This window comes from Tachypleus tridentatus, chromosome 13, assembly GCF_004210375.1.
Source record: "Tachypleus tridentatus isolate NWPU-2018 chromosome 13, ASM421037v1, whole genome shotgun sequence".
NCBI lineage: Eukaryota > Metazoa > Arthropoda > Merostomata > Xiphosura > Limulidae > Tachypleus > Tachypleus tridentatus.
This window is the reverse complement of record NC_134837.1, coordinates 30,684,515-30,701,015: the sequence shown is the minus strand read 5'-3', so window position 1 is coordinate 30,701,015 and position 16,501 is coordinate 30,684,515. Positions and strand designations below refer to the sequence as shown.

At 30.5% G+C, this 16,501-nt stretch overlaps 2 protein-coding genes across 2 annotated transcripts in view; both read right to left on the bottom strand.

Annotated features, from left to right (window-relative positions):
- Chd1 (chromodomain-helicase-DNA-binding protein 1) overlaps positions 1–13,732 on the bottom strand; it is an 82,501-nt gene extending 68,769 nt beyond the window's left edge. Inside the window, 2 exon segments of the mRNA XM_076474311.1 lie at positions 209–387; positions 13,245–13,732. Of these exon segments, the coding sequence (XP_076330426.1) occupies positions 209–387; positions 13,245–13,253 (188 nt within the window). The 5' untranslated portion in view covers positions 13,254–13,732.
- Positions 13,733–14,565: 833 nt separating this feature from the next.
- Positions 14,566–16,501, bottom strand: part of mRpS11 (mitochondrial ribosomal protein S11) — a 41,572-nt gene continuing 39,636 nt past the window's right edge. Inside the window, exon 7 of the mRNA XM_076474314.1 lies at positions 14,566–14,916. Within this exon, the coding sequence (XP_076330429.1) occupies positions 14,809–14,916 (108 nt within the window). The 3' untranslated portion in view covers positions 14,566–14,808. The remainder of the gene's footprint in view (positions 14,917–16,501) is intronic.

Here is a 16,501-nt window from a genome sequence, read left to right as displayed (position 1 = left end):
TTGTTGTTATCAACCAATGTGACATGAAACAACTTTAACAACAAGAAAAGGAAACGTTCTTTGGGGTGGGGTGATATTAACATATTGTCAAGGATTGAGGTTCAATAAACTTTATTTTTCAAAGAAAAAATCCAGTTGAAACATCAGATTGATTGAGAAGTAGCATCCTGTATTAGATACAATTTTCAAAAAAAAATCCAACACCTACTGTTCAGACTCTGAAGAACTATTTGATTCAGATTCACTTCCAGACTGTGAACTAGATCCTGAGGACTGGCTTGAATCTGAAGAATCTGTGTCAGACATTGGTTCTGATTTATGCTCAGAGCCCCCTTCTGATCTGACTTCTTCAGTTCTGGCAACATCTTCCATTACACTATCTTCTACCTGTTAAAAAAGTTTCTGTATAATATTTTAATCACTAAAATCCAGTAAATGGTTCTCATAAGCCATTTATACATTTTTTGAATAGTAAAGTTTACTGGTCCCCAGAAAAATTTCCAATGTTACAAAGAAGTTCCTTTTTTACCTTTAAAACATAAATTACACATCTAAGTTATGTGCTGAGTATCTATACACACAAATACATATACATATAAGTAGCTGAGTAGAAAATTTATTTTTCTAATATGAATTGCAAGAGTAAAATATAAAAGTTGAAGCTAACCAATTTAAAATATAACCACAGCTCTTAAGCAGACTTAAGATGTTGATTTATGAAGCTGGAAGAGTTAGTGTTCAGGTTCTCTAGTATCTGTTTACAGTTAGAAAAACTTTTATAATTTCCTGAGAACAGGATAATAATGTTAACTTGTAATTTAACAGGAAATTATAATGAACCTGCGATGAAAAATAAGGTAATTATATTAATCAAAAATAAAGCACGTAAATAAATATATTAACAATGACATTCTGGTACACCTTACTACCTACAAGTGCTTAATGTAATAATTATTAATAAAGAAATCTAAAAGCTGTAGAGATTAAAATGCATTTAATCATTTGAATATCTTATCATTAAAATACCTTAACTTATTATTCTAAGAATACCTCATTAGGTCAAGCAAACTAAGCCACCAATGAGAAAAACCTTCATTATTACAACTATGATCAAAACATTACTTTAAACATAACAATAAGATTTAGTAAAACTAACTAGATTTAAACAAAAATATAGTAGAACAAATATATAACTATCCAATATAACTGTCGGATTTTGACTACCATAGTTTCAGTTTTCCCACAGTTACATACAAATACAGTAATATTTGTACCTTGATGTGATATTTACAGTGATTAAGTGTAAAATATTTTTCAATAGATTTTCCCATTTGATATTTTCATATGTTGCATTACCTTAAGGTTTCTTTTCAAAAGAAACAACTGAAATGTTACCATTTTTCGAGCATTAATATTATCAAAAAAGAGGCCTCTTGGACCACTGAGAACCAACATCTGGCCATATCCAGCATGACATTCACACAAACCTTTTCTGAATTCTCCCAATCCTGTTGTGTCTAGCACAACTGAAGGCAATCTATACCAACCTGTTCAAAAAATAAATTGCCCCATTTACAGACTTCTACAAAATCATTAATTCACATCCCATAGTCCTGCCACTTTAACCATTAAACATGAAGAAGGATGATTCATCAATCATTTATAATTCTGAGCACCTCACTCAGATTCCCTCTAAACCTGCCTTTCTCAAGGATAATTAATTTTAAGGGTTTTAATCTGTCTTCATACAAGTCTCTCCATCCAATGAATCATCCTCAATGTCCTCAAAGTTAGGAGCACAATATCCAAAAAAACCAGACTAGAGATTGTATGAAAAAAAAAATATCCCCCTTGACTTCTACTCAATATTCAACCCAAAATCATATATGCTTTCCCACTGCAAACAACATACTGCCTAGATGGCTCAAGAGACTGATCTACCAAATATACAAGTTATAAGAAGAAATCTGGCAGATGAAAATTGTTACACTTTAACTTTTTTTTGTGAGAGGTCATGGTTCAAAGGTTATGTCTTTGCATTTGTTGACTTTCATTTCAAATTTTATTGAACTACTATTTTATGCATTGTTGTCAATAAGTTTGGAATCAAATTGCAGATCACAATTCCATCTTTAATATTATATAAAAGTTAACTTGGTAATTTAAAAATATTAAAAGAATACATCTAAATATGGATTTTGAGTCACATGGTATGTTGAATGCAGCACTATTTAAAATTAGATATTTGTGATGTCAAATTACTAAGTCTATAGTTTTGTACAAATTAGGAACTCAAGTTACTTATACTATCAAGCAAGAATAACCTCATATTTTTATTTTGCCAAGATATGGCTTATGTGCTGAACCAAACAGTGGCTCCATTCACCTTTTTCCATTTTAGAAAATAGTCTCTTATTCACACATACTTCAATATATGACATGTAAATAACCAATCAACAGCTTAGCAAGATCTCTAGTGGTTATCTCAGCCATTTTAATCTGTGAAAAGGCTACTACATTCTTTCCATCCATGATTTCAAGAAGTTATGTCTTTAATCTGCTCAAAGTTTCATATTTCTTTAAACCAAAATACATCTTAGTTACTAAGCTTAATAAATTATAGTAGAATTCTATGGTATCAGTGTAGTTATTTATGATTTGTTGATTATTCAACTATATTTATGACATCTAAAAAAATTTTTAATACCCTCCACATGTGAAATTTTAGAAAGCTTAGCAGCCCCTGTCCAGCAACAACTTCAAAGGTTATAGCTAGAGGAAATAATTGTTTGCTTTACTTCTTTATTGTTCTATATTTTAAGAAAAATGTCTCTCAACATATTTCTAAATTGTAATATTCTACATACATATATAATGCATAATACTTTAAATTTTGCTGTATAATACAAAATACTAGTTCACTAAAACACAGCCATGGTCATGTCACTGTTATATAATGGGATACATAACATGAGTGCATGTACACCGCATCAATGCACATTATGTAATGTTAGACATGATTTGAAGGTCAATATAAAATACATATATATAGCATTATGAGACTTAAGCAACTTACATTAAACACTTATATTTTCATGTTATAATATGTAGTAATTCTAGCTTTGTATAAAATACACGAGTTTGTTTACATGCTTGCAGACATTAAGTATTTACACTATAACTTTTGCTACAGCAAATGTATCTTCATAATATTTGGTAGACCTTTAGTAAAGATTACAGGTATTTTGTATGTAAAAAATCCAATCATAATAAAATGTTTTTAAGACTTATTTGTGAAAATTTTGAGTCTGTTTCATTACTAGTGCAAATATTTCATGTTACAATTAAAAATATTCTTCATCACACAAATCTCATTTGCATAATCACAAAAACCTAAATACATTTCAAACATGTTTTCAGTCAGGTTTTATCAGTGATGACGATAAAACCCACTTGTTGAGAAATTTATATGCAAAAACGGCTCGTTTGGGCTGAGAAAACACTTTACATAGAAGGTCAAACGTTGACCGAAGAAGGTCTTCTATGTAAAGTGTTTTCTCAGCCCAAACGAGCCGTTTTTGCATATAAATAAAAGTCAGGTTTTATATTTTACGTTATTTTCTACACTCTTAACATTGGGGGGTCTGTCAATTGACCAACCTTGTAACCATAAAAAACAACAGAAAATAAATATAAATTATATATATGTAAAAACGGCTCATTTGGGTTGAGAAAATTTTTTATGTAGAGTGAACAAAGTTTTGATCTTCTTTGGTCATCGTCAGGTTCACAAAAAAAGAGAGGTTGTGTAATGGGTGTCGGAATGTAGAGGGTGGGCTTAGATGTTGAATATACAATTTTAGATTTATTTTTTAATTATTATTTATTATATTTTAATATAAAGGTGTTCCTTTGTATTGGTTTATTTTGGGCTTAAGTTGTTGTATAAGTAAGGTTTCTTTAATTTTGCATTTGTTTATTTAGTATCTGAGTGTTTTCTATGGTTATGTTGTGTTTATTTGACTTACAGTGTTGAAAAACATGTGAAGATGACTTTTTATGTTCTTTAAATCTGGTTTCCATTTTTCTACTTGTTTCTCCAATATAGAAGTCGTGGCAGTTATCACATTATATTTTATAAATAATATCATTATATTTTATAAATAATATCGTGGGGTGTGATGTTGGTGATCTAGCTGCCTTCCCTCTAGTACACTGCTAAATTTTAGCACAGATAGCCCTCAGTAGCTTTGTGCGAAATCCCAAACAAACAAACAAACAAACATAGTATAAACCTCAGTTTTGTGTCTGGTCTTTGAATAAATTTGGTATTAACTGGAATGTCATATTTTGTTACTAGTTTTTGCCAAATGTTGGTTATTTGTCTGCTGATGTCGGGAGTATATGGTTTCATGATTTTTTGATTTGTGAGATATATTTACTTTTGTTGGTTGATTTTGCTTTATGTCTAGGTGAGTGCATATAATGTTTTCTACGGTTTGTGGAGGAAACTTATTAATGTTGATGTATTGTTTTATTTTGTCTAATTCATCATTAATTTTATCTGGTGAGCATAGTTTTATGGTTATTTGGTTTCTTAGTATGTTGAGTTTTTGTTTTGTTTCATGTGCTGAGTCCCAAGGAATGTACAGTCCAGTATGGGTGATTTTTCGGTAGATTTCTGTTTTGAATTGTGTGTTGGTTCTTGTAATTTTGAGGTTAAGAAATGATATTTGATTGCTTTATTCCTGTTCACATGTGAAGTTGATGTTGGGATGTATAGCATTAATGTGATTGAAACAATTTAGTGTGTGTTCCGTAGATGTAAATCCCGTAATCGTGTCGTCTTCCTATCTGTACCAGTATAGTGGTAGATGTAATGCTGTGTTAATTGCTTGTGTTTCAACTTGTGTCATAAAAATATTGGCTAGAACTGGTGATAATGGGTTGCCCATGCTTAGGTCATTTCTTTGTACATGTGGTCAGCTTCCGGTCAGTTACCTTTTCCTTTCTTTGTGAACCTTACGATGGCCTAAGAAGGTCGAAATGTTGTTCACTCCTCTACATAAAAAATTTTCTCAATCCAAACGAGTCGTTTTTTATATATATATATTTCTCTACAAGTGGGTTTTCTCGATATCACTAAATATAAATTATGCTTTTTCATGATAGACTGACAATACATTTCAATATTAAAGTACAAGTAGCTCAAGTCTCATAATGCAACGTGTGTGTGTGTGTGTATATATATATACATATATATTATACTGACCTTCCAGTCATACCTAGCTTACACTACATAGCTTGCACTGACACAGTGTGATGCAAGTGCACTCCTTACATATCTAGTAATTTAAAACTGACCTTTAGTCTTTACACAGTAACCTGTGTTGGCTGTCTTTTGGTAGACTAGTATTTTGTAATACATTTCAATCATCATATGTTATGTTTGTATATTATTACTATTTAGAAATAAATTAAACTGTTTTTTTTTTCTTAACATATACAAAAATAAACCAAGAAGTAACACAAACAATTACCTCTTCTTGGCTGAATGTGGTTGGAGTTGGACATTGGTTGCTAAGCCTTTTAAAATTATGCATATGGAGGATATCAAACAAATTTAAGGTTTGATATATACAGTCAAATAACCAAAAAATCATAAATAACTGTACCAACACTAGAAAATTCCACTATAATTTATTAAGCTCAGGGTATATTTAGATTTAAAAAAAATATGAAACTTCAACTGGACTAAAGACACAATCTACCTTCTCGAAATCTCATAATGGTAGCCTTTTCACAGATTAAAATGGCTGAGAAAACCACTAGTGTGACATTCAAAACTGTCTATTGGTTATTCACATCATATATTGAAGTAAATATATATATATATAAAGGACCATGTCAAAAACAGAAAAAAAAAGGAACAGGGCCAATATGTTTGATTCAGCACATAAGCCATACCTCAGCAAAATAAAAATTTACGAGGTTCTTATTTTATATTCTTATTAATATAGGTAATTAGTTAGTAATTTGAACAACATGCCTCAGGTTTAAAAGGTTTTTCAGAAAAATTTATACATCAAAGAATACCAAAGATGAAGACTGCAGGGGAGAAAAAACTCAAATGAACCTGCCACTTAGTGAGCAACACAAGCTAGAATCATGTCAGTTTTATAATGCCAACAAAACAAGACTATGGTGATAAATATTATTAACCAGTAATTTGGCTTATGGTTCAGAAAGTTGTATTGTGCTGTTCAAGGATACACAAACTACATCACATTGTTATCAAGAAATCTAATTCTTTCAGGGTTTTGCAAAATATTTGTCATCTTCCTGTTATGTACTGGAATCAACTAAGATTATAAATGGATCAGTATCCGTGATGATGAGAAAACCCACTTGTAGAGAAAACTACATATGTAAAAATGGCTGGTATAGATAGTGCTTTCTCTACCCATTTTTACATATATAAATGGTTCAGCAGTTATTTCAATGCTGATTTACCAATTATATTGTGCCTGAAGCGGAAAATCATTTTTTAAAAACCAGTAAGTCCACGAACACCAAATCACTTCTTTTTCTAGATAATAGTACAGATTATCCTAGAGATAGAGAGTCAAGTTTTGGAAATACTTGTGTAGTCTTCCTGCCTCCTAATACAACTTTTTTCATTCAACTGGTGGATCATGACATTGTATAAAACATGAAACATCATTACAGGAAAGATGTTTGCAGATATCTGTACCATCATAATGGTATATTTTAAGAATTTGAGAGGAAGATTTTCACCAGCCAGAAGGGGATTTGGATTGTAGTAAAGGTTTAGAAGCAAATGAAAAAAACATACACACCAGCAAGCTTGAATAAAATTGAAGGTTTCAGATGAAGACGAAAAAGAATTTGTTGGTATAGAGACATCAGTAGTGCCAAAAAAAGAAAAAGATCCCAGCAAAAAATAGTTAGGCACCAGACATGAAGAACTAATTTTAAGTGAAACAGAAACATTTGGAAGACTGGATAGATTTAGATGAGGATGTTTTATAACAAAGATTTTGAACTTGTTAAAGAATCCACAGTACCATATACTTCATGATGATGATTTGAAAGAGGAGGATATTAAAGAGAAATGAAATGGAAAGATGTAAAATGTCATACTGAAAAAATTTTGAAAGTAGTTGAACACACCAAATACTACTGTACATCAAAGGTTATGCAACTGCAGCACACACATCAACAGAAAAAAAGTGAGACTATGAAGCAACAAACTTGGATGTGTCCAAAAGGGATTTCAAAGTGGATACCAACCAGTGGTCCAAATCCATCTATGTCACTAACAGATCTTAGCAGAAGGCCAGTCCCAGCATCAGAACTTCTAAGATGTCCACAGACAGTGAGATCACACAACTGAATCCATTCACCTTCGTCCTCACAAAAGACAACCCACCCTTAAGTGTCCACACCACCATAAGTTTTCAAAGCAGCCCATCCCATTGCACAAGTCCAGATTTTTCATTCTTTGCAAATAAACTGTATATTAATTTACTACTATGCTGCACTAACATTTAGAAAAGATTGTTCATTTTTCCCTTATTTCTCTTTCATTCTTAACTTATACCAAAAAAAGAACAGAACAATATCTTTGCTTTTACACTGTATGTACTGTGAAATCAAACATCTTTAATACTAAGAAGTTTTTATATTTTGATTAACCAACCCACCTCTGGAAGACTTGGGGTCAGATAATCAGAAATTCATTGTATTAATCTACATAACACACTATATGATCTATATCAAATGCCAACACTTTTTCACTTATAACATGGTTCTACAGAATTACTAGGATGTATAAAACAGCAACCTAGCTGGTGACAAAATGTGAGTTGGATTTAACAAATGAAAGTGTTACTTTTTCATCAATTTTATTAATGTCACACCACATTATTTAGGGTAAGGAATTTTTTAATGATGTTATTTTTTTTTTTAATAATCTATTACATGGATCCAATCTACATAATGGAAACATAGTTTCCAACTTTTTTTTGGCAGTTAGTTGTAATCATTTGTGTATACAAAGAGCTACATGTCTGCTTCCAAATTAATTGTTTGCAAGTAAAAATGTGACCTAGGTATTTTGTTTAATAACACTACCTTAACTGCCAGAAAATTTGAAGTCTGGCAGTATTTCATAAGTTACCAGTTACATCCCCTTAAAAAAAAAGTGTTAATTAAAAGTCTTGTGAAAATTCAGTTTGTACAAACCCAATACAAATATGTAAAAAAGTATTAATAACATTAAAAATAAACTGTCAGCACCAACAACGAATTTTATAAGTATATGGATAAAATACTTAAATTTATGTAATTAAAATTACCAATACAATGAATTACAGGTTATTCCTCACAGTAATTAAACAGGTACTAAGTGTTTATAAATGCATGCAAAAGAAACTTCAACTATGGTATCTGAGGGACAATAGAACTTTTGGTCCATGAAGGCTGTAGTTATTTGAAAAAAATAATTATTAGCTTTTCATTAAAATGCCCTTAAATTTAATGACAAGTCACATCCAAAGGCAACTCACGATAAAAGCCAAATGCTTAAACCAAAGATAACTACTACCCTTCAAAAATGTATGTGTGTCCCCTTATCTACAATCTATTGTTTAAATACAAAGAAAGGATAATGGATGGACACTATAATTTCCTTTAAAAGCTTTACACACCTAATCAGATGCCCCTCATCATTTAATTTTATTCAGTTTACATCATTAGGATAAAAGGTATCGTTAAAAAAATTGATGTTTAAGTGATATTTCAATATAAATAGTATTAAAAATTATGCACTTTATAATGAAAAAGAGATCCTGCAATGAAACAAGAATTTAAACCACTCAAACAAATCATAAATTAAAATGTAATCCCCACTTTGGCAGCCTTGTACTCCTCAATGTAAGGATTACTTTTATAAATTTGTGATCGTGGTTTTAATTATTGTTTGTTACTTTTTTCGTAGCACAATCTCTATTTCACTTAAAATTCATAATTTTTAGACTCTTGTAGACTTCTGTTATAGCTGTATAAATTATACACTTTACCTTTGAAAACTGTTGCATGTCTATCCATTGATATGTAATGTCATCCATGGAGTTGAAAAGATATCTGTATATATATACAACGTTTACCATATATGTATATCAATGGATTTTCACCAGAATATCAAGTGTATACCCAATGACAATTTAAGTAAAATGAAGAAATCTCGTAGCAATAGTTCAAGTTGTCTTGGCACTATCCCAGCTGAGGTGATCAGGTAGGTAAATAGTAGACAAAAAAAACACTGCTACTTTAGAAACTCTTGAATTGTCATGCAAAAAAATGTTGACCACTTTTTTAGTGTCTTATTAGTATATATGTGAATAATACATTGTAAACAATTCTTTCAAAGGTTGATTTTTCACTTAGCATGGATTTTGGCAAATGAATTATTAGGAATTCTTTTCAATCCATACTATCAAACGCTACAGTACTTATGTGGTTATTTTTATACAAGCCAAATACCTTCATTAATTTCTAATCAAGCACAAAGCTACACAACTATCTGTGTGATGCCTACCACATATCTAAACCTCCGTGTTCTGTGTTATAGGCCTACAGACACACCACACTGGAAAGAGAAAGAATCAGAAAAACTCAAAGAATCAATCATCATACCTCTAGCCAATGAAGTTTTTAAAATTTCTGTCAGCTGGTTCTTGTTTATTTGATATTGTTGGTATATAAACAGTATTACAGACCAATAAAATGTTGTAAAAACTTCAAGAACACCCTGTCTTAGTGGTTTAGGTTTTATAACAAGTTAATATGAACTTTCTGATGTGTCACCGAAACAGACTGTAATTCCAAATGAAACTTATCAATGCAGTCAGTAGTTGAATATAAATGGAAATGAAAGATTGTTAATGTTTGCCCTTTTTTCTTTTTCTTTTTTTTTTTTTTTTTTTTTTTTTTTTGGGGTAAGCCTGAAAATAACATTGAAACCATTGCTGAAAACAAACAGTAAACTGTATCATTAATTCACCCACCAAGTTGAAATAATCCATAATGGATAGTTTGATCCCTCCTCTTCTTCTTCATCATCTCCAGTAGTTACACTTATGAAGATTAACAGCTACCAACTATACATGAGCTAAATCTCCAAAGCTGACAGGTACCCATTGCCTCTTACAAGAAACATCAACACACTAGGTTTATCTGGCATATATCAGTAAATACCCGAGACTACCCAAATGTGTTAGGCTGTTGAAAGCTGTCTTTATTCAAGATATTTGAATGTTAAATGAACGAACTGCAAACTTTTTTATTTAACTCTTTAATTCTGGAGAGTGATTTTTTTTTTCAATAATCTTGCATATTAAAATTTTCTTATAATTGATTTCCTAATTCATTAATATCATTATTGGGATAATTATTAATGATGCTTCTTCATTTCTATATTTATGTCATTTGGACATTGTAACCAAATTAAAGTCTTGGCCACACACTGTTTGGTTATTTTGTAAAAGGTACATGTTAACAAACTGAAGAGAAAACAAAACAAAACAGGGTCATCATTGAGTTACATGTCACATTAATAATGTGATTATTTGGTAAAAGTTACTCTTTCATTTATCATGTACACAAGTATTCCCATCCTGCATGATACTTCAAACCTTTTTCATTAGATACAAGTTAATAATATGTAATGTTTTTTTCTTTCTTACTAACAAAAATCATGTTGCTGTACCTAAATCATATCAGCTTAAACTATTATCTTCCTGAGATACAACTTGAAAGTTTTAATGATTAGTATCTGTCAACTTAACGTGTTTTAAAAGATCAATTGTAATTTCAAATTATATTCTTCTCTCTTTTGAATAAATGTACAAATGAAAAAAAAATCAGCTACTTTAAACACTTAATTACCTGATTTTCTCATTCTAAGTGCTGGCAGTATAAGTGTTTCAAATGTTCAAAGTATAATGAAATTATAAATGGTAAATGACAACTGAAATATTAAATATATCTTCAGCTTTCTTGAAACTCCATAGGATTTATTCCAAAATGGAATTATTAATCTTCATTAAAATATTAAATATTTTCAAAGGATGAGTCTTGCACTTGAAACTTTTGTTTATCGGTAAATTTCATTTTACATGGATGCTTGTGTACTGGAGTTAATGCAAATTACATGCGACTGAATACAGATATTAGGCATATTATTATATGTACATGCAGAAATATTTTAAAATTATGTATTTTTAGATTAAAAAACAAACAATATTGTTAAGCCTAACATTCTCACTAAACAATTTTTCAGTATAATTAAATATTAAAATTTGTAATATCCATGGTAAACAGAATATTTATGTTTAGCAGCATAATACACTACAATTATTTACTCTCTCTTAAAAATACATTTTAAATCTCAGATTCTATATTTATTAGCTAAAAAAATCATGTGGCTTCTCTAAAAAACAAAAACTGTACAATCATATAACATTAAAAAACCTTTTGAAAATACATGTGTTTCAGTTTAGTAATGTGTAAACTGACTTAAGAAAAATTAAATGCGCTTAAAATTACTACTTAATATACTTTTGTTAGTGACAAAAACAGTCCAAAGTTCAAACTTTATACTGGTCTGTCTATATACAATGGTTAATATGTAATTTTAATATTAATTTAAAGTGCAAAATTATTTACAAGTACTTTTGTATAGCCATACCTTTCTACACTGTTTCAAAATTAACACACTACTGAAATCAAAAACCTACTCTACAAAATTAAATAATTAGAAAACTGTTTATTCTGAGTTATCTACACAAATACCAATCCCTTAGTGTGACTGAAACTGCTATTCACATAAATACTATATGCCATACAGTTCTGATATTTAATGTATTGATAATAAGAACAAGGCCAATGTTTGGTCATGCACACAGTTCTACGAAATTATATTTTGTGTTCTAAGCATAATGTAAAACATTTTAGAATTAAATCATAAATACACATCCCAGAGAAAAGTATAAATAAAGTTATATTTATTGAACTATATTATATTTAGAAATTATTCTACTTAAGCATTTTTAAATACCCAACAGAATTTTTTCAAAAATAACATTTTATCTCAGTTGTTGGGAAATCAAACATTTTATTTACAAATTATACCAATAAGCTGTAGTGTTTGGTAAGTTTTGAAGACATACTGTGTAAATATTGTCACATATTTCACCATAATTTGTTCACAAGGGCCATGACTTCAAACTGACTGGTGTGTTTACAAAGCACTAACCTAAAAACTAAGCAAGCATTACTTTGTATATGTTAATATACATCATATTTTCATTCTTCAATACAATTAATATGACCATAATAACAACTCTTATACCAGTGTAATAAACTTATTAGTAAATATGCTTCTTTTTAAGAGACCTTTCTCCAACTGACTACCTCAAGTTAATAAATTAACTGGCAGTGCACTAAATACAAATATTAACTTAAATGTAATTCTATTGTCTAAAATTAACTACATCCAACAGAGTTATGGAAAAGCTGTTTATAACTTTGTTATTAGCCAAGAGTACTTCACTTGCAAGTTAGCATGATCAAAATGTGTTGTTCCATGTATTCTTGGTTGGATATAATTCTGACCATACAGCCTGGTGAATTACAAGTTGATTTTCAGTGTTTTGTAGCAAAAATGGGTCCCTCTTAAAATTTCCAAATTTATAAGGCAAAGGATACACAGGAATGCAAAGAAACGATTGGTGATAAAAATTACGTGGAACGCTAATTATTATTCATTTTTTTTCGTGTTTGAAATAATCTAACAATAAACATCCCAATGCATTAGCCACATGGCAACAAACTAATAAAGCTTAAGAACCGAAATGATCAAAATCCTCAAACAGTTCAATACCCAACGAAAAGATAAAAGTTAGAAAATTCAACCCGATATATTAAATAAATGATAACTTTAATTTAAAAAAACAACAAAAACTTAATGTGGTCACAAATGCTTCACATTCAGTACACGTCGCCTTTATTAATCTAAATCACAATTCAAAACTTTTGTTGGAAGTCGTGCATGATCTAAGAAAACTCAATATATCGAAATATATGCTAAATGAAGTATCACTAAATAAACAATTAATAAAAAGAAGACAAAACAATTAAAAAATTAAATGGCCTCCTACCTCAGACATGTTGAACAGTAGTTTTCTTCTATCTTACAAACTCTTAAATTTGATAATTTGTTTGCAAAAAAATTGTCAAGAATATTATAATTCAGCTAATTGTTACTTTTTAATACAAAGAGTTCATAATATTATAGCTAAATAAAGTCTTAACGAGGTTCGTCTACACAAAAGTCAATATGGCAGCCGGCGTACTCACTCGCCACAATGGCGGAACATGCAGCTGAGCGACAAGTGAAGCTCCCAGCTCATGCGGAAACAAAAGTTACAAAGGGTGAAAATCTGGTTTCATTTGTTTTTAAATATCATTACAATCACTCTGAAATAATAACGTATTTCGACAACTGATATGGTAAATCTTACAAATATTCGAATATTCCAAACTACACTTGTACAACACTTCAGTATCACAAATCAAGTGATGAGACACAACATTTCACAAGACTTCGATGACTCCGCCATATTTGCCTCCTTCCTCGTCCACGAATGACGTTGTTAGTCTTTTCTCGAGGGCACGCGCGTGATCATGCCAAGTGCCGTATTCTTTCCAAATAACAGTCCACCTTGGACAGTTCCATTTCACATAATATAATCCTATCTTTTTACACAATAATTAAAAATTTATGTCTCAAAATACAATAAGGTTGTGCAAACAGCCTTCAAACAATTTTAAATTATGAAAATTAAATATTTTACAGTAATTATGGGAAACATACGTCACACATTAAACACACAAACATTTGAGGTAAGAAAAAAAGACGTATTACGTCATGTAATTCAGTGTCCAATAGCAATGGGTTTAAAAATTGCTTAAATCATAACACAAGTCGTTTATGTGATTAAAAATGTCTAGCAATTCTTATGGAATATTAGTTAAAGATACGTATACTGTTACTACTAATTTGCTGAGCCAATGTGGTATATTATTAACTCTATAAAACTGTAAATGAAATACATATAATAATTATACAAAAACCAAGTATTTTCTAATAACTTCTGTTTTTTAAATGTTACTCCAACGTGAGACAGTTTAATGGGGTGTTATTCTTAGTATGTATACGGTAATCAAACTGTTCCTTAAACTCAACACAATTACACATATAGGGAAGTTTGAATATTTCATTACTTCTAATCAAAATGTGTGGATATCACCTCGCCATACTGTGTTTTTTGAAATGGCAATAGGAGGTCAAGAAGTAAAATCATGAATAGGATATGTCCAAAATTCACAAATGAAGGGATTGTACTCACCCAATACCCAATAACGTTAACTGTTGCACGTCATAACATGCTACTAAAATGAAGCAACAATTAAATCACATTGTCGAACACTAATTTTTTTTATTTCCACGTCTAGAAATAAATACATTCTCGAAAGATATTCACACATGCAATTCTTCTCATTACTGCAAATCTTACGCTTTTTCAATCGAATATTTTAAGTAGCAATGGTAGTTTTTATTGGTACATTCCAAATTTAATGTTCGCACAAATTCACCAATCCTGTATGAACCTTATTGTTATAATTCGCCGGTTAGGCTGGACACAAAACCAATATGCTCTCTCATATTCTTCTTCGCTTTCGTGGCCGTGTTCCTGTTGTTGGTGTTGGAGTTGTGTCTGTGATAGAAACTATTTCCATACCACCCATCTGTAAGCCTTTCACAGAAGACTGAAAATAAATAAATAAGTAAATTAGTTATAACCAAGTTAAAGTAAAAATATTTGATTTCATATTAATAACGATGTAAATAAGAAATTATTCTGGTTAAAAGTTTTTTTTTTTTCCAATTTGCTAAAGCATCAAGTTGGTTTACTGTTGCAACATTTAATAACTAAGCCTAACGTGGCGATCAAGTTTTTAACGCCCATATGCAACGATATTTTTGTTACGCGCACCACATTTTCAAAATTTCTGTGTCCTCGTTGTTTTAGCTCGGCCACATTTAATTACTGCAATTAAATATATACGAATTTAGGGTTTGTTACAAAGAAGAAAATTACCCGAATGCTAAGCCTAAAAGCCTAAGAATAAAATTAACATCACTGATCTAAAAGCCTAAGCAACATTTTGCGTGATGTTCAGTACTCTCATGCTTATGTTCTTATTATAGAAGCTACAAAAATATGGTTATTTGTGATAATCCAATATAAACCAATCAAGACAATAAAAATCCCAGGCTGGCATAAATATGTTTTCTAATAATTATCTCACTTTCTAAATTTAGCGTAAAACTAGCTTCGTAAAACTAGGTCTAGCTTTGCTAACTGTCACCAGCCACCACAAATTCTTGGGCTACTCTTTACCAACGATTAAGGTGCTGGACATTATAATGATCCCACAACTGAAAATAGGAGTATGTAAGATGAGAGATTTGGATCCCACAACTGCAGAATGGGAGTTACGCTCCCAACTATCAGGCCACACTAGGCCTTGGCGTACGAAGTGCACTGGGTCACACATTTATAAGGTCGACAGAATTATGATAATAAATTGTCACAGCAATGCTGGAAACAGTTCATACTAACTCTAACGGTATTTCGTTATAAAATCATTATCTCATGGCCTTTCAGACTAAGAAATGTATGACTGTTTATCCTTACTCTTCTAAAATGTAATGTAAAATAAAACACTGTAAAAGTCTAACTCCACATAAACTGAATTTAAAACTGCAACATGTGGTGGATCACAGTTCCATTCTAAGAAGGAAAATGAAACGGAAACAATTTACAATTCAATTGAGACGGAACTGTACAAAATCAAATTATTTCAAAGTTTGTTTAATGTAATTACTTCAGTGCATATATATATATATATATATATACACACACACACACACATATTACACACAATGTGGTTCAAGAATTGTTAGTGCACATAATTCACATCTCTGAACGAAGTGAAACTAACATCATATCCTTTCAAAATATAAAGTTCCAAAGCTTCTTTCGTCTTAGTTTCATTAAAAGCAATGAGTTACTCAGGTAATTTATGGTTAAAATGTAAAATGTATATATAATTAATAAGTGGGTGTCTAATATCCAATATTTAAGGGTACTGAGTTAGAGATAGTGAACATTGCAGAACAAAGGTAACTAACAACTTTAAAACTAAAACTAAAACAACGTTGAAGAATAAAACAGACACTACTACGGAATTGTCCAGAATCTGTATTGTAAGAAGAGAAAATAAAAATGTCCATAAATATTTGACTTGTTACTAACGTCTCTCCCCGCTAGTACAGTGGTAAGTCTAC